At 33.9% G+C, this 26,991-nt stretch overlaps 1 protein-coding gene across 1 annotated transcript; it reads right to left on the reverse strand.

Annotated features, from left to right (window-relative positions):
- Positions 1-23,252: 23,252 nt before the first annotated feature.
- On the reverse strand, positions 23,253-26,682 carry LOC145031872 (Protein phosphatase 2C family protein). The gene is made up of 4 exons (XM_078980525.1): positions 25,778-26,682; positions 24,873-25,243; positions 24,075-24,311; positions 23,253-23,605 (listed from the first exon to the last, which is right to left on the reverse strand). The coding sequence occupies exons 1-4, from the start codon at positions 26,100-26,102 to the stop codon at positions 23,375-23,377; spliced, it is 1,164 nt and encodes a 387-aa protein (XP_078836651.1). The 5' UTR covers positions 26,103-26,682; the 3' UTR covers positions 23,253-23,374.
- Positions 26,683-26,991: the final 309 nt, after the last annotated feature.

The following is a 26,991-nucleotide window of genomic DNA, read 5'->3' on the forward strand; positions in this document are numbered from 1 at the left end:
GTTACTTTCTTCTAACACATAAATATGAAGTATTTGTTATAAAATATGTGCTATGTGTTTATATATTATTGTTTATTTGAGATGGGTGTGGAATGGATGTTTTATATAGTTTTTAAATGAGTTAAACTGTATATGTATTTTATATCTACAAGTATGTTGGGTAGAACATGGGTAGATGAGATAACTGGTGTGTGATAAAAGGATGAGTATGGATTAGACCAAGAGGTTAGTTTTAGATACGGGAGTATGGATCAGGTAAAGAGATAAAACTTGTTATTAGTCCGGGAGTATGGATTAAGACTAAGTTTATTGTCCCTAGTCCGGGAGTATGGATTGAGCACAGTTATTGATCCGGGAGTATGGATCAGATTAGGATTAAGTTATAGTTAATTGTCCCTATTTCGGGAGTATGGATTGGGTACAATTATTGATCCGGGAGTATGGATCAGATCAGGAGGTTAGTTTTAGATCCGTGAGTATGGATCAGGGGAAAAGGTTAGTTTTAGATCCGTGAGTATGGATCAGGTGAAAAGGTTAGTTTTAGATCCATGAGTATGGATTAGGTGAAGAGGATAGTTTTAGATCCGTGAGTAGGGATCAGGTAAAGAGGAAATTTTTAGATACGAGAGTTTAGATTGTGTCGTTGTGAGGATCGATGGGGTGGGATAATAGTGGCCTTTATATGGTGAAATCCTACAAGTTTGAATGTTCTACTTATATAAATATATGATATAACATCGTGGGATGAAAACCATATATGTTCACCAGGCTCCCAAGCCTGACCCACTCACTTTTATTTGTATCACAGGTATTAATACGAAGACATATTTCACTGAGAGATTAAAGGAGATGTAAATCATTAGTGTAAATAAATGTAAGTTTTGTTTATGCCTATGTATCTATATCGGAACATGACATCCCGAGATTTTGTTATATAATGAAAATACATTTCTTTAAGAAATGCTTTGATAAATTCTTATTATATTTTGTTTTGGGAACAAATTCCGCATCAGTTTTCTTTAAACGATTACTCTGATTTTAAAAACAAAGCATAAACAAATCGGTCTTTTCTGGCCGTGAAATTGGGGAAGTTACAGTTGGTATCAGAGCATTAGTTTAAGTGAACTAGGAATTTGTTGGAAATTTCTAGACTTAAACTTAGAATGCTAAGTAATGGTCATGAGGAGTGTATCTAAAATATGTTAGGTAGTACACCTAAATTGACACAAGCATTAGTTTATTTTAGGAATGATGCCTAAAATGCTTTTATGTGCTAAATGTTATATGTTGCCATATATGATATTATTTATTCGGATATATGGTCTGTTGCTGACCGGATCAGGAAACCTTGTGTGTTTAGGATTCTAAGCGTATGGTTACGATATTAGAACTAGCATGTAAACGTTTCAGAGTGATATGGAAGATCGTAATATCTATCGCGAAGGAGGATCTAATTTCACCTTATTCGGTGTATAGATCGAAATGGCAAGAACAAGAAGCGGAGTTGGAAACGCAAACGAAAACAGGAATCAACAGCCTCAATCACCAGTGATTGAGCAAGCACCTGTTGTAGCAGCAACACCACAGCCAATGACGATGATTGGGGTGCAAGTGATGATGCAGATGATATTGGATCGCCAAATGGAGGAGACAAGGCAATTACTCAAACAGAATCGTGAGGAAGTATCACTTCAAGTGGAAGAGCCTGAAGTGAATGGAGGGCATTCAGAGGGAAGTAACTATAGTGGGACTGTTGGACAAGAAGAACCCCCAGTGGCAGAAAGGAATGACCCGGAAAGGGAAATAAACAGGGATGGGTGTATGTATAAGAATTTCTTGTGCGCCAAACCACCAAGTCTTTTTGGGAGCCCAAAGCCTGTAGAGATTATGGACTGGATCTCCGAAATGGAGATGGTGTTTGAAAGTTGCGACTGTAGCAACAAACAGAAGACTGTCTTTGCAGTTAGATAACTGAAGACTGGAGTCTTGAGCTGGTGGAAGTTACTGGCATATACAATGCCCCAAGGGGAAGCACTAAGGATGTCTTGGGAATCATTCTTGGAGTAGTTAAAGATGCAGTACTTCTCAGAGATAGATCTGATTGATCTGAACAATGAATTCCAGAACCTGAAGAAAGGTAAATTGAGAATTGATGATTATGCTATTGCATTTACCTAAAAGATGAAGTTATTTTCATACTTAGTGCCAACTGAACTCTCAAAAATTAAGAGGTTCGCAAATGGACTGCCTGCCGACTTTGGACCAACGGTCAAGATGACAACTACTTTGAAGACAGCAGTCCGAGCAGCTAAAAATGTGGAGACCCAGTTAAAGGAAAGGGGTTTAGAGAGAATCGAGGTGAGTGAGAAAATAAAGATTGAAGGATCTTCAAGGTCCGATGAGAAGAGAAAATTTTCGAAGCCTGATTCGAAGAAGCTCGAAGAAGGAGCACAATGGTGTGACAAGTGCAAAAGGAAACACATTGGGGAATGCTCTAAAGAAATGACTGCTTCAAATGCAGAAAGACTGGTCATTACGCCAACAAAAGCCCAACCAAAAGAGAAGTCTGCTTTAAGTGTTCCAAAGAAGGGCACTTCAAGCAAAACTGCCCAAGAAGAGAAGAGGCTATAAGGCCAAATGTACCACCAAAGTCAAGAGCATTCCATATGATCCTCGACGAAGCAGAAAACAATGTGAGGATTCAAGGATGAAGACTTCATATCAATATATAAAGTTTGTATCAGGAAGTGTAGCCTACTAGAGGCGTAGTATAGGGTGAACTTGAACCTTTGTGTAATCGTTTCAAGAAATAATATAAACCCTAGTTTTGCTATCTGATGTGTTGAATGATTATGTGATTTCTTGTATGGTGACTTGGTCGACTGCAAGACAATACTTGGAACGAGTATGAGTAAGTGTGAAAGGTAGTAGATGCATATACTACCGGAAGCACATGACTCGCACTTGGATCAGGGAAAGTCACAAAGTTACCAAGAAGCTATTAATTGATTCTGTTTTGTTCAAGTGTGTCATTACCCTTGTTTCGGTAGTGACTAGTAAGATGGTTGTTATTCCAACCCTAGTGGTCATATCAAATTGAGTCCGACTACGGTGAGTATGTTACGTGGTTCATAGAACCAAGTTCAAGGTAACATCTGATGTAAGACAGAAGGTTGAAATTAATACGATCGATTTTATCGCGCTCGTTGTTAATGAAGTTTGTAGCTAGAAACGCTACATGCTGAAATGTGATTATATCACATTAGAATATGAAGGAAGTTATATTCCATTCTGTAATTTAACTCTAAAAGACCTGAGTCTAAGCATTGCATCATGCGATGAGAGGTCATGGAGCACGACCCATCGGTCTATTACAATAGATAAAGGAAAGTATTTATCCTAAGAAGAAGAAGGAGTCCTCAATAAAGATTTATTTTGTAACTCGAAGGTTACGATTGAAAGTACAACATGGTAACAAAAGCAGATGCAAGATTGAGCATCGTTTGCAGTCAAGAAGCGCTAGAGTTAAATACTCTTTCGAGGAAACATAGAAGTTATGGTTATTACCTAGGATGAAGAAATAATGTGTGGAATCATTATGCAAGTTCTATTTCGTTGATGATTGTGGGACGTAATCATCCTAAGGGGGAGATAATTGCAACGCCCGTAGTTCAGGGCTAGTCAATTTAGAGACGTTAAGCGTCAAAAATGACTTTTTGATGGAAGATTATTTTGAATGAATAATCTTAAATAAGTTGTAGTATACGTTACAAGGATTCCGTACATATAAAGAACGCCAAAATCCGAGTTATAACGAAGAAGTTATGATCTGTCGAAGTTTCGCGACAGAACCGGCACGACGCTGAATGATGTAAATAGTGAATTTACGTTAGAGTGATATTTAGCCTTAGATATCTCAATGAAAGTCGTAGAGTTCGTTAAACCATGAGCATGCATAAAAAGAACGTCCGAATCTGACTTCGTATGAGGAAGTTATGATTTTTCTAAGTTCGACTTAGCGGTATGCAGCCCGAATACTCGATTTGAGATCGAGCGGTTTTTAGCCGAAACAATCTAAATGAGAATCGAAGATCTTGTTGATAGTACTGCAACGGTAAAAAGACAGACGAAAACGGATGTCGGATGAAGAAGTTATGAATTTATAACGGAGTTTTCCTGTCCCGACCTACTAAAATAATATAATAAAAATAAATTCAAAATTGGCCGACAAAGTCTAAACGAAAATTGTAGATCGTAGTCTCACCTACGCGGGGATATAAAGAACGTCGAAAACAGAGCTCGTATGAGGAATATATGAATTTTTGAAGTTTATTAAATAATTAAAGTATTTAATTAAAAAATAAATTCGGATATTATCCAAAGCGGGGGGAGTCAGCGGCCTTATCCAAATTACGCTCAGCGTAAATCGTGAATCCAACCCCTACATAAAAGGTGCGAGGCTTCCTTATTCCTTTGCTCATTTTCTCTCCTCTCTCTCCCGTTTTACCTCGTTTTTCGTGCAAGAAATATCCCGAAGCCCCAGTATCATTCCCGAGACCCGAAGCAAGTCCCGAAGCCCGAAGATCCCGAGAAAAATATTTTTCAAGCCGAAGCTCTGCCCACGTGAAGCCCGGTTTTGAAGGAAACATCCCGATTTCGTCGCAGAAGAGTATTACAAGAGTCGTAGTGTTGTCCGATCATCTTCTGATCAAGTGAGTGTGTGGTTACTTTCTTCTAACACATAAATATGAAGTATTTGTTATGAAATATGTGCTATGTGTTTATATATTATTGTTTATTTGAGATGAGTGTGGAATGGATGTTTTATATAGTTTTTAAATGAGTTAAAATGTATATGTATTTTATATCTACAAGGATGTTGGGTAGAACATGGGTAGATGAGATAATCGGTGTGTGATAAAAGGATGAGTATGGATTAGACCAATAGGTTAGTTTTAGATCCGGGAGTATGGATCAGGTAAAGATATAAAACTTGTTATTAGTTCGGGAGTATGGATTAAGACTAAGTTAATTGTCCATAGTCTGGGAGTATGGATTGGGCACAATTATTGATCCGGGAGTATGGATCAGATTAGGATTAGGGTATAGTTAATTGTCCTTATTCCGGGAGGATGGATTGGGTACAATTATTGATCTGGAAGTATGGATCAGATCAGGAGGTTAGTTTTAGATCCGTGAGTATGGATCAGGGGAAAAAGGTTAGTTTTAAATCCGTGAGTATGGATGAGGTGAAAAGGTTAGTTTTAGATCCTTGAGTATGGATTGGGTGAAGAGGATAGTTTTAGATCCGTGAGTAGGGATCAGGTAAAGAGGAAAATTTTAGATACGAGAGTTTAGATTGTGTCGTTGTGAGGATCGATGGGGTGGGATAATAGTGGCCTTTATATGGTGAAATCCTACAAGTTTGAATGTTCTATTTGTATAAATATATGATATAACATTGTGGGATGAAAACCATATATGCTCACCAGGGTCCCAAGCCTGACCCACTCAGTTTTCTTTGTATCACAGGTATTAATACGAAGACATATTTCACTGAGAGATTAAAGGAGATGTAAATCATTAGTGTAAATAAATGTAAGTTCTGTTTATGCTTATGTGTCTGTATCGGAGCATGACATCCCGAGATTTTGTTATATAATGAAAATACATTTCTTTAAGAAATGCTTTGATAAATTCTTATCATATTTTGTTTTGGGAACAAATTCCGCATCAGTTTTCTTTAAACGATTACTCTGATTTTAAAAACAAAGCATAAACAAATCGGTCTTTTCTGGCCGTACGTGAAATTTAGGATGTCACATGTGGAAATAGAAGGATTTTTCACACAAACCGATGAAGTGGAGAAAATTAGAAATATGGAAGACACTTTCGAAATTCAGTTGGAAGATTTAACTGAAGAATGTCAAAGCATGCAAGATGGAGAAGATGAAAATAATGACTATGTTGAAGAAGTTGATATGGGATCACATGTTGGGACATCCTCCATTCAACAGGAAGTCAAAGAAGGTAGGAAAAAAAAGACAAAGAATACAACCAAAATATTTAAATGATTATCATGTTGAGCTCCCCCCCCCCCCCCCCCCCCCCCCCCCCCCCGATCGATTACACACAACCCGCCTACAATCAAGGGTCTTCAACGGTACATCCATTATCACATTATGTTTCTTATAATCATTTTTCTAATACTCACAAAGCCTTTTAGTCCACCATCAGTAATCATGATGGGCCAAAAAAAATTATCAAGCAGATCAAAACAAGAATTGGAAAGAGGCTATGAGCAGGCCCGGTTTAGGGCATGCGCAATACGGGTAATGGAACAGGGTCCAAATTTTGAAGGGGCCCAATTTTTTTATAGTATATGATGTATCATTTCAACCCTAAGCAATCCAACATCTTCGGAAATCAGCGTCAAACCGAAGACAACAGTGATCAATCATTCGATCAATGCATCATCGTGTTCGTCTTCATTAAAAAAGTCAATTGCACCAATCAACAAATACAAATCAATCAACAATTGATTAGGGGGAAAGGGCAGGGCATCAGGGCATCATACCTCAACACCATCGTACAACAATAATCGCTTCATCATTCATCACACATTGAATATCTATACAACAGATTATAGGTGAGGGTCGATCACGATTAAAGTCTTAGACGACTATCCATTTATGATTTATCATGTATTCCTGTTATCACTTTATCAATGATTTTTCATTCTTGATTTTTGGTCCTGCAAGTGTAATAGATTATGAGAAATTACGGAATGAGGAATAAGGAATTAAGGATTATGAGTTTGTAAATTATAATTGTCAATTCAATTACATACTTGAATTAGTTGAATGTTTGGATGAATTATAAAATAAATAGATTATCAATTTTTCAGATTCAATGTATGTTTAATTGTGTAGTTGTTTAACTATTTATCTTTAACTGTTTAATTTTTCAGATTCTTGAATGTTATTCATGAATGTTTAATTGTTTATCACTATGTTGTATTATCATTATGTCATATTATCATATTGAAATCTGATTCAGTGTTTCACAATGTTGAATGAAATCAATGAATGATTTTGAAACAGATTATTAGAAACATAAATTAAATTATGAGATTATGTTTATTGTATAATTGTTTATCAGAAATTTGGAATTCAGTAACCATAGTGTTTAAAGAATCAAATTATGTTTGTTGTTTGTAAAATTGTAGAGATGAAGTCCAAACAACCATCCTCATACTCATTCACCGTCTTCCTTTCTTGTTTGAGTTCTAGGAATTCTTTCTCTAACCTTCTCCTCATGTCTAGAGGACAATACTTCTCTAGCAGATGAGTCTTGAACATCTCCCATGACAAGTTCTCCTGGTCATAACTATTGAGAGCTTCATACGTTGCTTCCCACCAGACCAAGACTTCATCAACTAACATTGCAGATGCGTAACTAGCCTTGTCTTCATTATCCACATGGGAAATACATAATACTTTCTCTATGTTCTGAATCCAAGTAAGAACGACTATAGGATTAAGGACACCAGCAAACTCTGTAGCTCCACTGCTCTTAAAAGTTTTGAAAGTGGGATGTCTCGCCTTTTCTCCTGAAGATTCTCCAACAACTTTCTCTTTGCCTTTATTATTATCCTTCTTGTGCTCTTCAAGAGTTTGTCGGATAACGCCAGTTAGTTTTGTCGGGTTATGAGCATTCTAACACTCCTAAGTGTACATGCAACCCTAAATACCTTGGATCTATGTTTTTCTCTATTATACATGCAAATATGAACATCCAAGGTATTATCCTAATCTAGCTTACAAAATAATGAATATAACAAGATAGAATACATACCTCGTTGTTGCTTGTGTTCCTTGAAACCTTGTGAGCCTAGCACCTCAAGTGGTGATGCCTCAAATGGTTCACACAACACCAAATACTCTTGGAATAACTTGAGAGAAACTAGAACACTTCATGAAATCGGTTAGCCCTCTCTAGAATAATCTAGTCACCGATTTTGGGAAGAATAATATCTTTATATAGTGTTACAATTAGGGTAAACCCTAATTGTCATGACTTTCCATTTCCTTGGATCCATGGGTTCAAATACACCATGGAGCATCCAGGGAGCATCATATGGGTTTTGGCCCAACTAGATAATCCATGGAGCATTAGCCCACTATATAAGTATGGATGATTTACACAATCAACCCATATATTTAATTAGTCTTCTTTTGATCACTTAATTAATCCTAGATTAATTCTTGATCAATACTAATTAAATAATCTTATTATTCTTATTATTAATATACTAGAACTTATAATATATTAATAACCATAAGCGTCTTATTTCTCTCATTATAGTCTATCCAAGTGCATGATGCCATGCAACCCAAATGGACCATGCCGGGTCGGGTCAAGTCTTACCAATTATAGTTATGGACTTAGACATTAATCCAACAGTCTCCCACTTGGATAAGTCTAAAACTATTATTGCGTATGACTTCAGGAACCAACTAGCAATCGTAGCTCTCAAAAGCTTCTATCGAACTCTGACCTTGTAGATGAACTCTGACCTTTGTCAATGACTTGTCCATTAGATAAGGGATCATATATTCCTCCATTCTAGATATCATATGGACTGAGACATGGATTATAATCATTCTCTCTGTCCATTTGTTGTTTCCCGATTTCCGATTTATGATGACCGACTAATTGAACAAATCAAATCAGTCCTGGCCCGGCCGAGCACTTCCATTTGTCATCATCAAATCATCGAGGGGCCCACAGATATCGCTTTTATCCCGAAGGTAAAAGGAATGGATAAACTTCGACTCATATGGCTTGTTCTACTACTTGTTGAATCATACATGAAGACACGTTTTATAGCACCGAGTTACCAAATGCAGTTTCGTGCAATCAATGTACAACCAACTCATAGTAACAACTCATATCTCTAGGTTTGAAGAATATAAGATATTATCGTCTCATGATCACTCGTGATAAAATCCATGAAGTGATTCCAATGAGCGCGGGTTGAATCCAATACTCAGAACTTATGAGCACTCATGAGTGTTGTAGCCCTTTGTCCAACATCTTAGACCTCTACAAGCCAACCCATGACAGTCTTAATTCATATCTACTTCCAACATATGACCGACTGTGGATGGTTTGAATAACTTAGTCATTCCGGAAGAATAACCTAGTTTATTCGGGAAGTCAAAACATGCAAAGTGAAACACAATAATAATTGAATCCAATATGGTCTCAGAACTTATGAATATAAATAAAACTCCTTTTATTTATCACCATATGATTACACATTATTCATTGTATATTGTTTCAGCTATCAACATTATTCTTGAATTTAAAACAATAGTTGTCCCATGCTCCAAGCACGCACACTATGTTTTCTAAACAATAGTCATGCCATACACCAAGTATGCATACTATGTTTGTCTATGATCTTTACCTTGTGAACTAGATCAATTGAACATAACTTCAATGATTCTCTTTTCACACTCCCAAATCCTTACTGCAAATGCAAGAATTCCAAATTCATGTCATTTACTGAAATCTGTTAGATTCTAAACTTATATGCATCGATCCTCTTGTAATGATTATGCACAAAGTCAGAAAGACTTAACAACAATCATTACAGAGCATTCCAAAGGAGATCAACTCCTTGGAACCATCCTTCTTGCATTAAGTTTCCTTAATCTTACACAGATTGAAAATTCTAACTTTGAAACATTTCCAGATTCCATTTTGACTATCACTTCTGAACAAGAGTTGCCTCCTTACAGATTATGTCAATATGGTCCTTCCAGAATTATCACTATACTTCCAATTGTCCTTGAGAAACCAATCTTTGGTAAACCTTAGATTGTCCTCGACAATTGTTTAATCCTTTTTAGTCATATCCAGTTCTAAACCTTTTCCATTCTTAACGCCCCAGGCATTCGGAAAATTTTAGAGAGGATGAATATAGCACATGTAATCGGTCCTATATCCGAAGCATATGGGACACGATTCATGATGTCTCACATAAAGACTAAACCAGTCTTTTGCTATAACATTTCCATTTCAATTTGCCAAGTTCTCATAATTCAGATTATGAAAAGGGATGCCGTAATCATAATCGAATTTAAGAACGCAAATAATGGACCCATATACAGAATTTCCTTATGTTGAGCCATTCCAACATGAAATTCATATATATCCTTGACTAAATGATTAAAACCTCACGATCTAAGCTTATAGATTTGAGATGTTAATTTCCTCTCCCTTAATTATAGCAAAACAACTTTTTCCCAATTGAAACCTTTTGTTTTCTATAATTAACATTGCTAGCTTGCAATACTTATCGTAATTATCATGCTCCCACTAACATGATGATTATTAGCATAACACTTATGCTCCCACTAGCTTTGACATGTACTCAGAAATCACTGGACTTCTAGAAATCAATACTTTATTGACTTTCTTACCAAAGTTCAGATTTCTGATACTAGATTGTTTTGATAAGACTTTATCAAAAAAAACATACACCTTCCTTAGATAGCTTATGGGCGTGTCAAAACAATTTTAAGAGCTATGAAAAGGGATGCCGTAATCATAGTCTTGATCGTTTTGACCTTTGCCATTTCTCACAAGTCCATGTTAGTGTGCCGGTTAACCACACGCGCTCCACTAACGACTTTGAGAATGCAAATATCACAATTGCTATCTAGCTAAAATCTACTTAGTGAAAGTGTTTCCTCACCATCATTTTCATGAATCGGAGAGAAACCTTATGACACTTAGATTTATTGGTGTATGAGTTCCTACCCATATGAATTTGTCAAAACCATAATCACAAGACAAGGATAATGACAAATCCAAAACCATATGGATTGAACTTAATCTTAACTTCTTGCCACCTGGCAGCTCAAGGGCCTACCATTGCTTCCAAGTTGTTGTGCAACACATTGAGAACTCTAAGAACTCATATGCAAAGCCAACTTTAACTAGAATGGGCACAGAATATGTCAACACGATAGGTTATAAACCTCAAGTCGTGTGCTAGTGAAGAACTTTAGGTTTCATTCTTGATTAGTTCTTGAGAATTTCAAGACCTTTAAGACTCCCACTGTCCTCTTGACCTATAAGACTCCCTTGTCAAACATCCAAGAGATAGTGTGGATTCTAATCAAGACAAACACTTCACACAATTGGCCGAAGTTGGTCTTTGTTTTATCCAAAACATCACAACTTACCAATTTCAAATGTACAAGAGTAGAAAACTTTTACTCTTACATTTGTCAAGTGTTTTAAACCTTATTTAAGACATGTTACTCATATTACAATCTTGGAGTATGACTCTAAGACTTGTATTGAAACGAAGTATGACTCGTCTTCTTGATTTAACCATTCCAACAATTCAAGATCCCTTCTTCTTAGTCATAAGAATGCACTAAGATTTCCTTAGAGAACTAATTTTGATATGGTTTCTTAATCATTAAGATGATCACAAAACTGATACTAAAGTACTCTCCCATCTTTTCAGATTTGAGAAACTTTTATCCTTCTGCCTAATTTGATTCTTCTTATTCGCTCTGCCATGCATTGGAACCTTTTCCAATGTCTCAGAGTTACACTTAAGCTTGTAAGTATAATCATATTTACTGAGCTTTAGTAAACTATGACGAATAGCCTTACATTTTTTTTTGTGGTGGACTTAATCAGTGCACATGACTATGTACTCGACCCCTTAGTCCATTACTTGACTCACACATTCATGTGAATAAGTAATTAGTCTTAATTTTCCAAAACTTGAAAGTTCTCATTCATCATGCTATAGAACTTGCATGATTCCAAGTCCCGGTCCACTTGAGACTTGGGTGACGAGAATCTTTCCTTATTTGGTAAATTTAGACATTACCACAAATGAAAGAATCAATTTCATATTTCCACTCTTGCTATTAATGGAATCATATAAGCAACAATTTTTCCTCAAATGCCATTGTAAGGGTATTTAAAATAAATAAAATAAAAATTTTCTTTTATTTTAAAACTATGCGGAAAAACTTATCCTTACAATCCATATGAAAACTTGTTGTTATCTATTCCTTAGCAATATCTCATAACTCCTAAGAAGTAGCTCAAGAATCCGATCTTCAAACTACGCGATAGAAATCCATCTACGCGATCAGATTCAGCATATTCTTTCTTTAAGTTTCTTCACTTTTCTTTGATTCTTAAAACATCACCATGTGACCCAGTCACATCATGTATAAGGAATCTCAGAATAGAAACTTAACAGAGTTAGAGTAGTGGACTTTTACCTGAAGTAGAGTCAATCTCATTGACTTTAACATCCTTAGGTAAATTAGGCAGCTTCGCAACTAATGACCCTTACTTTGGCAATATAAACATATGGACCCTTTGATAATGGTACACGGGACTATCACAGACTTAGCTTTTTCTCTTTACCATTTGTTCAACCAAGTTGACTATGGCCGATCCCTTTCCATTGGGAAGAGAATGTTTTTCTGTATTTCCTGTGTCACTTATTGTCAATGTCCATAAAGTTTCAGGAAGTTGATCTTAACAAATAGATAAGATCATTAAGGGTCTTGTCATAGTCTGTTTCATAGGTGTTCCGAAAGAACTCACTATGTGACTTAGAAAGTGATTGAACCACCAACTTTCTCAAGACTTTGACACCCAACTCTCCCGGCTTGTCAATATGTGACTACATCTCCAAGATGTGATCACACCTAGACCTTGCCTTGCCAATAGGGCTTGAGTGATCTTAAACTTTTCAAGAACTTGTGGGGTAGGGAGAATAATTGGAGGAGGAGAAAGAAGTATGATTTCCATGGGACATCATCTACATTTAGGAAAGCTTGTTTCAAGAGATTTGGGAAGATCATAAATGTCTAATCCAGACATGTTATGGGAGATATTCAAGATAGTTGATCTTTGAGTCCTTAATATGACACCCAATATGAAAATATTAAGGCTAGGACCCAACAAACTATTTTATAACTTAGAAGAGGTATGCCGTAATCCAAGCTATAAAACAATTTGAATGTAGGTGAATGACGATTCACCAATTTCCACCAAGATAAACGAAATGTATTATTAGGTTTTAATTGGTTTTGAAACTCCTAGATCTTTTGAGATTCATTGAACTGTTCAATGGCATGTTTCAATCTCGAGTGTGCCCTTCAGGTTTTGTGACTGGGATGCCGAGGATCACAAAACAAGGTGTGAAGTAACCATGCAAATTACTGGGTACCCTTAAGTGTTTATCCCTCAATCGATGTGTTGGTTAACCACACACGCTCCATCGATACTATGATCAACATTAAGTTACCCTTTGCCTACCTTGTTAAATACGAGTTAGTGTGCCGGTTAACCACACACGCTCCACTAACCGACTTAAACAAAGTGCAAAGTGTAATTTCATGGATTAGCACCTTATTCACATTTTCCTAAGTAACTAAGATTGGGTATTTTTAAAGAGTTTAGTTACTTAGTATTTATCATTAATACTTTTAATGAAGGGAGAACTAAAGTCATGTCAAACCCGTTCGGCTAACGACCCTCCACCAGTCAAGCAAGCGGTGGGTGAGAGTGAACACCCATTAAATTGCCATTTTATAGGCAACAACCTTATACCCACCTTATAGACCGGCTTCGTGAATGAGGCGTACTAACGGTAAGACCGACTTTTACTCTTATACATATAAATATTATTAACTTATAATATTATAAAGTATAAGGGTTGAATTTTAACTTTTAAAATTCTAAGGGCTAACTTGGAATTAAAGTATTCATAAGAGAAAACTTTACAAATTCCAAAACTTGAGGGCAAGTTTTGAAACTATTCAAAACTAATTAATTCCATAACTTATGTATTTAAAGTAGTTTTAATCAAAAAACTCTTCAAGTTCCATAACTTGTGGACAAATTATGGAAGACTTTAAACTAATAAAGAATTAATCTTTTTCTTTATTTTATAACTTATGGAATTAATTAAGGTTACATATTTTATTTATTTATTTATTAATGAATTGACTCTTGAACCTCCATAACTTAAGGACAAGACTCTTCATCTTTTTGTAACCTTTGCCAACTTTATGAGTTTTATGAGTCTTTAATGTGACTCTTCATGTAACTTAAGGATAAGTTACACAAACACATTTTATACTCAACTCTTAGATTAATTTGGATTGAAAACAACTTTTTCACTCAACTTTTCTATTAATCTAAGCAACTCATAAGAACAAGATAATTCAAATCAAACTTTTTCATGTAATTAGTCTAACCTTTAAACTAATACAAAAACATGAATCTATTGACAATTATCTTGAAAATGGATTAGCATGAACATTACCACATTTAAAAACAAGTTTATAAGTTCAAAACAACTTAGGGTAATGTTCCTAGTCCATTTCTAGCCAAAAACCTCGAAGATATGCTGTCTAGGGTCCAACTCGTCGAGTGCATGAACACAACTCGGCGAGTTGGATGCATTTTGCCTTGGACTCGTCGAGTCCCTTTATGGACTCGGCGAGTCAGCTGGGCTGACAGCATCAAAACTCGATTTTTCAGCTTCTATTGCAGGTATAACAAGAAAACAAGCCTAGGCTCTGATACCACTGTCGGGTTATGAGCATTCTAACACTCCTAAGTGTACATGCAACCCTAAATACCTTGGATCTATGTTTTTCTCTATTATACATGCAAATATGAACATCCAAGGTATTATCCTAATCTATCTTACAAAATAATGAATATAACAAGATAGAATACATACCTCGTTGTTGCTTGTGTTCCTTGAAACCTTGTGAGCCTAGCACCTCAAGTGGTGATGCCTCAAATGGTTCACACAACACCAAATACTCTTGGAATAACTTGAGAGAAACTAGAACACTTCATGAAATCGGTTAGCCCTCTCTAGAATAATCTAGTCACCGATTTTGGGAAGAATAATATCTTTATATAGTGTTACAATTAGGGTAAACCCTAATTGTCATGACTTTCCATTTCCTTGGATCCATGGGTTCAAATACACCATGGAGCATCCATGGAGCATCATATGGGTTTTGGCCCAACTAGATAATCCATGGAGCATTAGCCCACTATATAAGTATGGATGATTTACACAATCAACCCATATATTTAATTAGTCTTCTTTTGATCACTTAATTAATCCTAGATTAATTCTTGATCAATACTAATTAAATAATCTTATTATTCTTATTATTAATATACTAGAACTTATAATATATTAATAACCATAAGCGTCTTATTTCTCTCATTATAGTCTATCCAAGTGCATGATGCCATGCAACCCAAATGGACCATGCCGGGTCGGGTCAAGTCTTACCAATTATAGTTATGGACTTAGACATTAATCCAACAAGTTTATCCATGATTCGCGCCTCACAAGGGGAACTGGAGTTTCTGCTTCATCAAGATGACGGTCCCCACCAACTTCTGGTGTATGACTACTTACTGCTTCAGCCATTACTCTGAAAATTTGGAGTAATATAATAATTTTAGAATATTATGATTTATTATTACCTAATACTTCACTTAAGCCTTTCCTATGGTTTGTATCCGTATACTAATAATGAATTAGTTCATATATTGAACTCTCAATAGTTTAAGTCTAAATACTAATCCTTAGAATTTAGTTCACTTAAACTTCCGCTTTGATACCATGATTGAAAGACCCTCCTCGATACTTTCATGAATTATATACTTCATTACTCCAAAACATGTTACATGCATATTCATAAAATAATATTTTATTATACAAGATGGTCTTGTTACAAAACATTGGATACAAACTGACTAAGTTTAAGTTTATTACAAAATTACTCATGATATTGTAATTTTATACATACTAAAACTTAAATACAAAATTAATAATATAAACTATTCTAATTCTTCCAACAGTATATGGCTATACTTGATGCTTATTAAAACATTGAGAGGGTAAGCGACAACGCTTAGTGAGTTCAATAATAGATACAATATAACGTTATGCCATATATATACATCAATATGACAGAATCAAAGAGGAACAACAAAGACATATGTGATAGGCGTTCATATCAATCAAAGACTTTATTCAAAGATATACTTTTCAATGCTTGATATACATCAATAAAGTTCAGCCCAAATGGCATAGAAGACATATAAATTTTTTATTATCATTTTGCTAGCATATACAGGCTTTTAGCCCTACCTAGCCAATTACGAATATCAAAAGTTATACGAGTCATGCTTTACATGGTCAAAGGCACAAAGCCAATACCAAAAATATTACTAGACATGCTCTACATGATCAAAGGTATATTACCAATACGAGACTTGTTCTACATGGCCAAAGACTTAAAGTCAATACCAGAATATCACGGTAAAATAACCTGGAATAATAACATTGAAAAGCACATAGCACATATAACACATAACATACAATTGTTCCTATATATTGAACTCCCCTAGAAATAACCGGGGTTAAAATAGTAATTTGGGCAGCACTTCGTTACTATAAATAACTTTCTTCTATAAAAACCGAGAGCTTTCTTGAAAATCGGGCTCTATGAAGGTAGAGCTTCAAACCGAAAAGATAAATTTATCGGGCTCTCCGGACACTTCAGGACATGTTTCGGTTGCTAAAATTGACACCAGGGCTTCGGGGGATGTCAAAATAGTAAGAATATTGATTTTTGGGTGAAAAATAGCAAAAATCTCCTTTTACCCAAGAAGGCTAGCAGCCTCCCTTTTATAGGGTGCGAAGGTCGGCCGAGATCGGATAGATGGCAACGAGGGAGAGAGACACGCGAGGGGGGGGGGGTGAGTCAGCAACGAAGCAGCTCGGTGGCAGCCAGACGCGAGGTCCAGCGAGGCGGTGCGGTGGAGGGGTGAGGTTTGGACACGCATGCGAGGCGCGTCGGAAGTTCATTGGACCGCACCCTCGGTTGAATCAGCATGCGACACGCGTCGGTTCCGGGTAGAGCGGCTACTGTTCATGCGAAATTCCCGGTTCTTATCTATAATTTCTCGGTTTTTTAGCAAAAAAACTTCTAAAATCCATAACTTTCGCATACGAGTTCCGTTTTGCCGTTCTTTATATGACGCATAGCTAAAATTATGCTCTACAACTTTCGTTTAGACTTCGTCGGCTAATTTTAACTTTAATTTTAATATTATTATTTTTAACAGACCGGGATAAGAAAATCCGTTAAAATTCATAACTTCTTCATCCGACATCCGTTTTCATCAGACTTTTTACCGTTGTACTACTATTGACGAGACCTTCGAGTCTCGTTTAGGTTGTGTCGGCTAAATATCGTTCGATCTAAAATCCGAGTTTTTAGCTATCTACTCCTAAGCTGAAACTTGGAAAAATCATAATTTCCTCATATGAAGTCAGATTTAAAAGTTCTTTATATGAAAGTTAATTAATTTCACGAGTTCTACAACTTTCATTTAAATCACCAAGGCTAAAAAGTAGTTTATCGGAAACTCACTTTTTACGCGACACAGTGTTTGTCGATTTTATCGCGGATCTTCGATTGATCATAACTTCTTCGTTATAAATCAGATTTCGACGAGGTTTTCACCTAAATGTTTCTAACGATATTCTCTACAACCCTCAATAATAAAATTTTACTTATTTCAAATTTTATATTTTCGCTAAATTTTACTATTTGGTTTTTAATTGGAATCTCATAAGACTTCCAATATTTTATAAGTGATTCTAAACATAGTTTTACTTCATTTCTAGTAAAAGTTATATGTTAGAACTCAACATTTAATTTCACATAATACTTTCACAATATTATTTACTTTTAATAATTTACAATATACGATAATAGAACGTGTATTTTACAAATATTAATAAAAATGTCTAAAAATAAACATAATAAATTAAAATTTGGATTTTTTTAAAATAGTTTTCGATTTTTTTAATGGCGTTTTTTTTTTAGAAAACATGAATTTTTAAAAAAATTTGAAAAAAAAATATTTTTTAAAACTAAAATTTATTTTAAAAAATGCAATTTAAAAAAAACAACATTTTGTTAAAAGAAACAACATTTTTTTTTTCAAAAAAACTGCATTTTTTTAAAAAACTGCAAATTTTTCAAAAAAACAACATTTAATTTTTTTTTTTTTAAATCAGTAAATTTTAAAAAAAAATCTAATTTTTTAAACAAAAAAAAAAGTCAATGTTTTAGGTACCTATATCCATATTTTTTTCAAATACATATATGCATATTTTATATACTATAATATTCGTAAGTAAATCATAAAAAAGCTCACTTTTATTATTCAATCTCTAAACATAATAGTACAAGTATTTTATTCGATAGAAAATAAAATATATATAACAAATAAAAAATGCCACAAAGATTCAAAGTGTTATCATTTCTTCATATCAAGATTTCCATATTTTTTTCAATTTATCACTTTTTACATCTTCAATATTTTCCACAAATTCTTCAAAATCTATAAGAATTTTTTTTTTCTAAAAATTGATTAAATATAAGAATACTCACAAAAATGCACATGTATATATCATGTAAGATTCACATGTGATTATATCATGTAAGATTCACGTGTGATTATATAATGTGATACTCACATGTTATTGTATCTTTTAAAATTCAAATGTGAAATTCACAAGAAAAATTTTAAAAATAATTAACGAAGAACGCTCACACAAAATGCATGTGTGTATATAGACGTAATTCATATATGATTCACTTGTGATTTACATTTGAGTCACATGTAATTCAAATGTTATTCACTTGTGATTTACATGTGAATCACATGTGATTGAGATATGGTTCGCTTGTGATTTACATATAATTCATATGTGATTCACTTACATGTAATTCATATGTGATTTACGTGTGAATCATATGTGAATTACATGTGATTTACATGTAATTCATATGTGAATTACATGTGATTTACATGTGAATCACATGTAATCCATATGTGAATTACATGTTATTTACATGTGATCATATGTTATTCACTTGTGATTTACATATGAATCACGTGTAATTGATATGTGATTCACTTGTGCTTTACATATAATTCATATGAATTACATGTGATTCACAAGTGAATCATATGTGAATTACATGTGAATCACATGTAATTCATATGTGAATTACATGTTATTTACATGTGAATCACATGTAATTCATATGTGAAATACATGTTATTTACATGTGAATCACATATAAATCACAAGTGAATCACATATGAATTACATGTAATTCATATGTGATTCACTTGTGATTTACATGTGAATCACAAGTGAATCATATGTGATTTACATGTGAATCACATGTAATTCATATGCAAATTAAGATGATTTAACCAAGATAGAAAAAAAATCGGGTGTTGTCTTTTTGATCGGTCAAAGATCTGACCTTTGTGAAGGTATCACCTTGATTAAGAAGATAAAGCAGCTTTGTAATGATCTGGCAACCAATGAAGAAATATTATATAATAGATCATGTACATGTAAGAGAATGATACAGGTACGACAAATCAGGTGTTGACACTTTGTTAACTTTTTCTTTAACTTTTCACATGGATCTGAAAAAGATTTGGAAAGAAATCAAGTAAGAGACTTCATATAAAACAATCATTGATATATTAAATATGATAATAATAATAAATAATGATTGTTGTTAAAAAATCAGTTTTTATGCAGTAAAAAGGTCAAAACAGTTGAGTATACTTATACTTTTTTTTTTAATAATTGAGCAATTAACAATTAATATAACCCAAATATACCTAAATTGATATTACTTGATGTTTAAAAAGTATGGTTTTAATAAACAATAACATCTTAAACTCACCGGGAAAAAAACACTATTTTTGATCAAACAAATAATGTACAAACAACATGTACTACTGATAGAATTCAACAAATTCAAGGGTTAAAGTGAATGGTCTGAATTTAAATGGTTTAAATGCATGTTATATCACTCTAAGAGCATGGAGAACGGGTAGACAATGCAATGAAGTTTCAGTTAAAGCCCATGCTTTGAAAGGTCAACATTGTGTCCATGGAAGACTTGTTGGTGATGGTTTTTACTATTTAACACATTGACTATTTTTTCCAAGAAACTATAGACAATTTCAATATTAAGATAACTTATTTGATTATGATTATAGTTCTTGATTACAAAGTCAGAGAACATACAACCCAATAATACTTATTGGTAATGTCCCATCCACCGCTATACTTTCTGAATCGGTTAAGAATATCATGTCATTTTGTTCTTGAACCCGCTAATACAAGTACACTAATTGATCCACTAGAAGGAGCAGGTGCTTCAATTGATGAACTCAAGATCCCATTTCTCTAATGACCATCTTCCCCTACAATTATCAATCGTAATTCCCCAAATGTATTAAAAGTTATTAATGAATTATGTAGGTGAAATCATTGGTAATCAATATCAAATCTGGTAATAGAAGAAAAAACCTAAACGCTATAAGATGTCGGCAAAGCTCGTTGATTCAGTAATCATGATGAATTAAATGTATACATAAAACAAAACATCAACATCAACATCAAGTAATCGATATACAGAAATGTAGTACCTAAGATGTGTTGACGATTTGGCGAAGGCCATGGAATACTTTTTCCGTCCGTCTGGTGGAATCATTTTCCATCGATGATCTAGTGATTAATGAGTGTGGATTGGAAATCGTTCTGTTTTGAGGCTTCTGATAGAAATCAGGATTAATCTCGATTATTAAAGAACTGCACATCGATCGATGATAAGTCGATGTATCTCCGATCGTCGACAGTGAAAATGTGAGATTCGTATTGTGGTTGCCTCTGTCTCGATCTCCCTTAACATCTTGATCTGATGAAGAAGATGATGAAAATGTCGATAAAGACAATTGCTCAGACACATGAAATATCAGTTGAACCATCCCCATGATCTAAGATCAATAATCATGAAATTAGGGCAAATCGAGAGATTACAATTTTATTTCTCATATCGTAAATTATTTAGACTATCATATTGCAATTTAATATGAATATAATTTAACTCTCTCTCTCTCTCTCTCTCTCTCTATATATATATATATATATATATATATATATATATATATATATATATATATATATATATATATTTGTTTTTCCTATAATCCCTTAGTTTTATTTAATTAAGATATCCTCACTTATATAGCTCTCTATTTATTTACAAAAATGCCACAAGACATCTTGGTCATCCATTTTTTTTATCTAACGTTTCACCTTTAGTTCTTGGGTTCTCACGAAACTATGAGTTCTCAAATGACTATCTCTGATGAGCATCTACCTCCTGACTATTATCGTTCAAATAGTGTGTGTGTGTGTGTGTGTGTGTATATATATATATATCTATATATATATATATATATATATATATATATATATACACACACACACACACTATTTGAACGATAATAGTCAGGATGTAGATGCTCATCTTTTTATGGGTTAAGGTTGGAGGTAGTAGTGCCACTGAAACAGCACTCCTTTCACCGCCATATATGCGCCGCATCACTTTTTACCACACAAGTGTGGTTTCATGCCACACCAAGGGAGTGAGAGAGATTATGGTAAAGTGAGAGAAAAGAAAAAAAAAATAGAAGGTGATTGGTTGAAAGAGGAGAGAGAGAGAGAACAAATAAAAGAGGATATATATATATATATATATATATATATATATATATATATATATATATAGAGAGAGAGAGAGAGAGAGAGAGAAAGAAAGAGAGAGAGAGAGAGAGAGAGAGTGAGAGTCAAAGTGCAACAAAAATCTACCGCATTGCGGTCAAAACCGCACAAAACCACAGCCTGTGGGCGGTATGCACGGTTGAGGTGGCACAAACCGCGACCCCAAACCACAGCCACACCTCTAGCTTAATAAGTTGATATGATAACACATTACAAACTATGCTTTGTACACATTTGATTGCTTAAATTAGTTTTTATACACAATTTACTTCTAAAATGACATTCCTCTTAAAAAAACATCACTATTTTCTTTTTTTCGTTTTTACTTTTTTACTACTTTTAAAATTGTTTTTTAAAAAGTAATTTTACAACTTTTTCATTATATTTTTAACTTTTTAAGCCTTTTAATCCTTTTTCATTATAAATTATTTTTAGATCAAAATGGAAAACTACTTACCAAAACTTTCATCTTTTTCTATAAATCAAAACTCATCTAGGAAAAAAAATATGTTAAACGTGATGGAATTTTATCTCAAAAAAGAGTAAGTTAAAATGTACTTTATTTAAACAGGTACTTTAAATGTGACGAAATCTTTTCACGGACGTGTTTTAATAGCATTTGTATTAATACTTTTATTTCGATCAAATAGTAATTTACCTAAATAAATTAGCTAAACATTAAAAAAACGTAAATAAAAATGTATATAAAAACTTATAAAAAAAGATATTTGAAAAAAAAAATACTAAAATAAGTGAGTAAAAAGTTACAAAAGAAATAGTAAAACAAGTTTTAAAAAAAAAAAAAAATTATATAAGTTTGATAAACGTTTAAAAAGTTGTGAACAAAGCTTAATGATGTTTCCTGAACAAAAAATATCACTTGTAAGGAAAAATTGTGTTTAAAAAAAATATATCAATGATCAAGTATGTACAATAAACATAGTTTGTTGCTCTATATAAGTATTAACCCAGCAAAAGTATAGCCAAAACCGACAAAACTGGCTATTACTCGCTAAATAGTATATTTAAAGATCATATAAATTTAATGCTAAAACATGTACCAAAAAAAATACATCAATAAAATGTAGCCTGTTACCTTATCTAGTAAATATAAGTGTATTACTATAACAGAATGAAACATATACACTGATCATGAGCTTGAATAGTTCTGTTGTTTCCTTACCTAGATTTCAGCCCGAAAAGATTGTATCTAAAGCATAGCCGAGATATTTAAATAAACACATCCCAATATCAATTAGGATTAATAAGGAGCATTAACTATCAACCTAAAATGGGATGCTACTAATAAGGATATTAACAAGTATCTACTACTAACCTAAAATGTTATGCTATAATTAATAATCTACTCCAATGTAAACAACTCTTTATAACAAAACAGAAACGATGAATTGGGCAAAAATTCTAACACCAATAATTATTATGAACGTTTATAGTAGAGTAAAAAAGATCATGATAATAAACATCATCATATTACAAAAGAACTTAAAATTTTATGAGATTCAACAACATCCATATTCCATCTCTTTCTCGTTGATTAAAATGAAACTCTATATGATTCAAAAGACACATTGACTAGTGTTCCAATGCACTTCGAAGGGAGACATGAGGAGCATTGGTTGATGATGAGGAGGAGGAGGAGGCCCTACTTATCTGATCATAGTTTAGAAACAACACAATTACAGTTATGTCATCGTGGAAGTGACGCCGCACCCGCTTGTCGATTTTCCGGAGATCAGAATATCGCATTTCACGCTTTTTTGCCGCTTCATGCAGCGCCGCTTTCACCAGCCTCTTTGCTATTCCCTACAAACATCCAATAAAAAATAATAATATTAAGTGCCGTATCGTTTCTTTTTTACTTACTAGACTTAACACTATATAACAAAGTGTTCCTCGTACACAAACAGGCAAATGATGTAATTGCCCCTACGTGTTTTTTTCATCCATGTGCCTCCTACTATACCGACAAGTCAAATATAGCATGATATATATACACACATACATACATACATATATGTCCAAAGATATGCAAACATATATATATATATATATATATATATATATATATATATATATATATATATATATATATATATATATATATATATATATATATGTATTTAAGATACGAAACGACAATGTGTGTAATGTGTCTGGATTACTCGGAGACTAAACATAGACTACATAGATAAATAATGGCCAAAAATGGAAAGAGTGATAACTACAAGGGGTGAAGATGAAATTAGAAAGTAGAAAAGGTAAGAAAGCTTACGGCGCGTGGATTATTATGAACGATTTCCACGGCTTCTTCATTACCCAAGTGTTCCCATAAACCATCAGAAGCAAATATGAGAAATGAATCGCTTGGTTGAATGTCGTGAGTAAGGATTGATGGAGTAGCTGACATGATTGGCATAACCGTTGCTTCGGGAAGTCTGAACTTTGGTAAAATTTGATCGTTGTTGTACTCCGTGTGTTTCATATAAACATCCCCAATTGACCTCGAAACCTAATTACCAAAAAACATAATTAGCATAAAAAAAACATATCACCATATACACCTATTCTAGAAAACAGTCAACTAAAAAAAACCATCAACTAAAAACTTAAAACATCTAAAAACATGTAAAACATAAAACAAAATAAAAAATCATCAACAAACTTGTTCATAAGGCCTCCTAAAAAATCATTACGTGTACCAATTGCTCGGTTGTTCATAATAAGCAACTATTTTGACCATAAAAGATTTTTCCATTTGATTACTTTACTTCCTCCAATCGCTATTCTTCGATAAGTGGGTCCCACCTTGTTGCATCTTTATCTAACCCCACGTCATATAAATCCATACCCACAAATCAAATATGTTATAAATATTAATGTTTGTCCAATAAGCACTACCCTTGAGAAAATAATATAATTGGTATAAGCTACAAGGACATATTTCTTTTTCCATTTTTTTTACACATAAGTTTACATCTGATCAAGAACTCACATGGGTATGCACTTAAGAGTGATTAATAATCAAATTGAATAATTTCCAAAAAAAAAAAAAAAAAACATTAAGAATAACCTGAATGATGCCTTTGACCCTCCAAACTCCATGTTTCAAAGCAACAATCTGTGGATCATGTGGGTGTAAATTCTTTAACTCGTGTCTAACTTCCTCAAGATTTGCATTATGCTCTGATGACAACTGAATAGCTGCCATTCCTCCAGTGTTACCAACTTTTTTACCAAGAACAACACGTGAATCTCCAAGATTGGCTATGAAAAGAGTCTGCTGATATATAACTCCAACTAAGCAACATGATCCAACGGTTGCAATGCTAGGACGCGTGTTAAATAACTCGGACACTACAGCAGTGAATCCATTCTCAGTTGCAAGAAACGCGTTCTTTATGGTATCTGGAGTCACCACACCATAATCCTCGCTAGATCTTGCTGCAAAATTTAATGAGTATCTCCTATTGGTAAACGTTTAATAATATCCTTCAATAATTGATGTTTTTTTTATCTTTCCTACTAAGTCCTGTATATGCGTAATGAATGATATTGGATGTTGTATACATAAGGTATGTTTCTTTTCTAGACTGGATATTCCAAAAAAGAAATCACGATATTCACAAAATTTAACATTTAGGGAGTTGAGAGGAAAAAGAAGTAGGAGAAATAGGTAAAGGATTAGCGTCTGTATACATTAAGACACTACGTTTGGCTTTGACCCATCAAGTCATTCTACCGATTAAGTCAAAAAGAAACCCCCGGCAATGAGATCAATATTTTGTAATGATTATCAATGGGAAATGGATAAAATTTGGATATCAGATTATCAATTTTGCATAAACATTCCTTGAATCACAAGCTGTAATCATGAGATATCAATGTCAAATTGTCAATTGTGATCCATCTATGTGTTGTAGAATAAATATGTGCTAGATTCGAAGCAAATAGCGATTAGATGAAAGAGAAGTAAACCTTGAAAATTCCTGAACAAGTTGTCACAAACGTATCGGGCGACATCAGGTCCGCCATGACCATCATAGACGCCAACAAATGTACCGAAAGGACCAGACTCGATCTGGCTTTGGTCTTCAAGCACCTGGTTAGCCTGAACGACGGCCATGGAGTAATCTCCGCCACTGTATTTTCCGATATCTCGATACCATAACAATCCATCTTTTTCAAAGTCATCGCCATCGCCATTATAATTACCATTGACACCGGAAGCAGCGCCTGTTTCGCCACTGTTAGTGAATGGCTTCCAACACACCGAAAGGAGATTCATGAATCCTTCTGACATCCCACATTTCTCGCACGGAATCCCCTATATATCAAACCCCCAAATAATTTAATTTCAACATAATTAATGAAGTGGCATCATGATAAGTTTTCACCGATAAAGAGTCTTGAATTTCTTAAATTCAAATCCTTTACTCCAAATCTTGACAAGTGACGTATGTTAGAAACACCCAAATAGAAAAACTTCAACAAGAATCGTACAACTGGCGAAAAACAACACCACCCAAATTAAAACAAGGGCGGCTATCTGTTTATTTTTGCAATTATACCAAATCTGCGGATTAGAGATTCTTGATTTTGATTGTTGTTCAAATCTGGGGAAAATGAGAGAAACGGAAAGCTGGGCGGCTTTGGTTTTGCTTCTGGTTCCTTGAGGAAAACTTTGTGAATCTTGATTGAATTGAAATCGAAATAGATTTTATGGAGGAGAAGGTGGAACCCTAATGGGAGGAGGGGGGTGTTGGGTGGTGGAGGAACAAGAATGTGTTGAATCGATTCAATTCCGTTGGAGAGAAGTTGGCGTAGGGAAGCTTTTTGTTGGGTGTTACTTTCAATGTTTCTCCTTTCTGATTTCCTGTTTACGCGTTTTTTTACACACGACCATTAATTCTCTTCTTCGCACGTGGAAGGAATCATGGGGACCTTCAAGTCGTTTCTTCAAATTCAAGGGTGATTCTATGTGTAAAAATAAGTTTTTATATACATAAAAATTTATATATTATACAGTTATACCGTATAATATTTTAAAATATTAATTGTTATATATTGAAAAAAAATTATTATGTACAAATCATTCCTTCTTTATATAGAAAAAAACAATTAAAATTATTTTTTCTCAGTTATTTGATATTTTATTTCAATTAACGAAAAACTTCTTATTTCTATTTTAA

Source organism: Lactuca saligna, chromosome 1 (assembly GCF_052625555.1).
Source record: "Lactuca saligna cultivar CGN05327 chromosome 1, ASM5262555v1, whole genome shotgun sequence".
In the NCBI taxonomy this organism is placed as follows: Eukaryota; Viridiplantae; Streptophyta; class Magnoliopsida; order Asterales; family Asteraceae; genus Lactuca; species Lactuca saligna.

Bases quoted from the DNA above. Each gene is read 5' to 3' on its own strand.
- LOC145031872 (XM_078980525.1), bottom strand. From the start codon at position 26,102: ATGTCAGAAGGATTCATGAATCTCCTTTCGGTGTGTTGGAAGCCATTC. The intron at 24,312-24,872 runs GTTATTCTTAAT...TTTGGTAATTAG, and splicing joins GGGTCAAAGGCATCATTCAG to GTTTCGAGGTCAATTGGGGA. The intron at 23,606-24,074 runs GTAAGCTTTCTT...GGATGTTTGTAG, and splicing joins TTCATAATAATCCACGCGCC to GGAATAGCAAAGAGGCTGGT.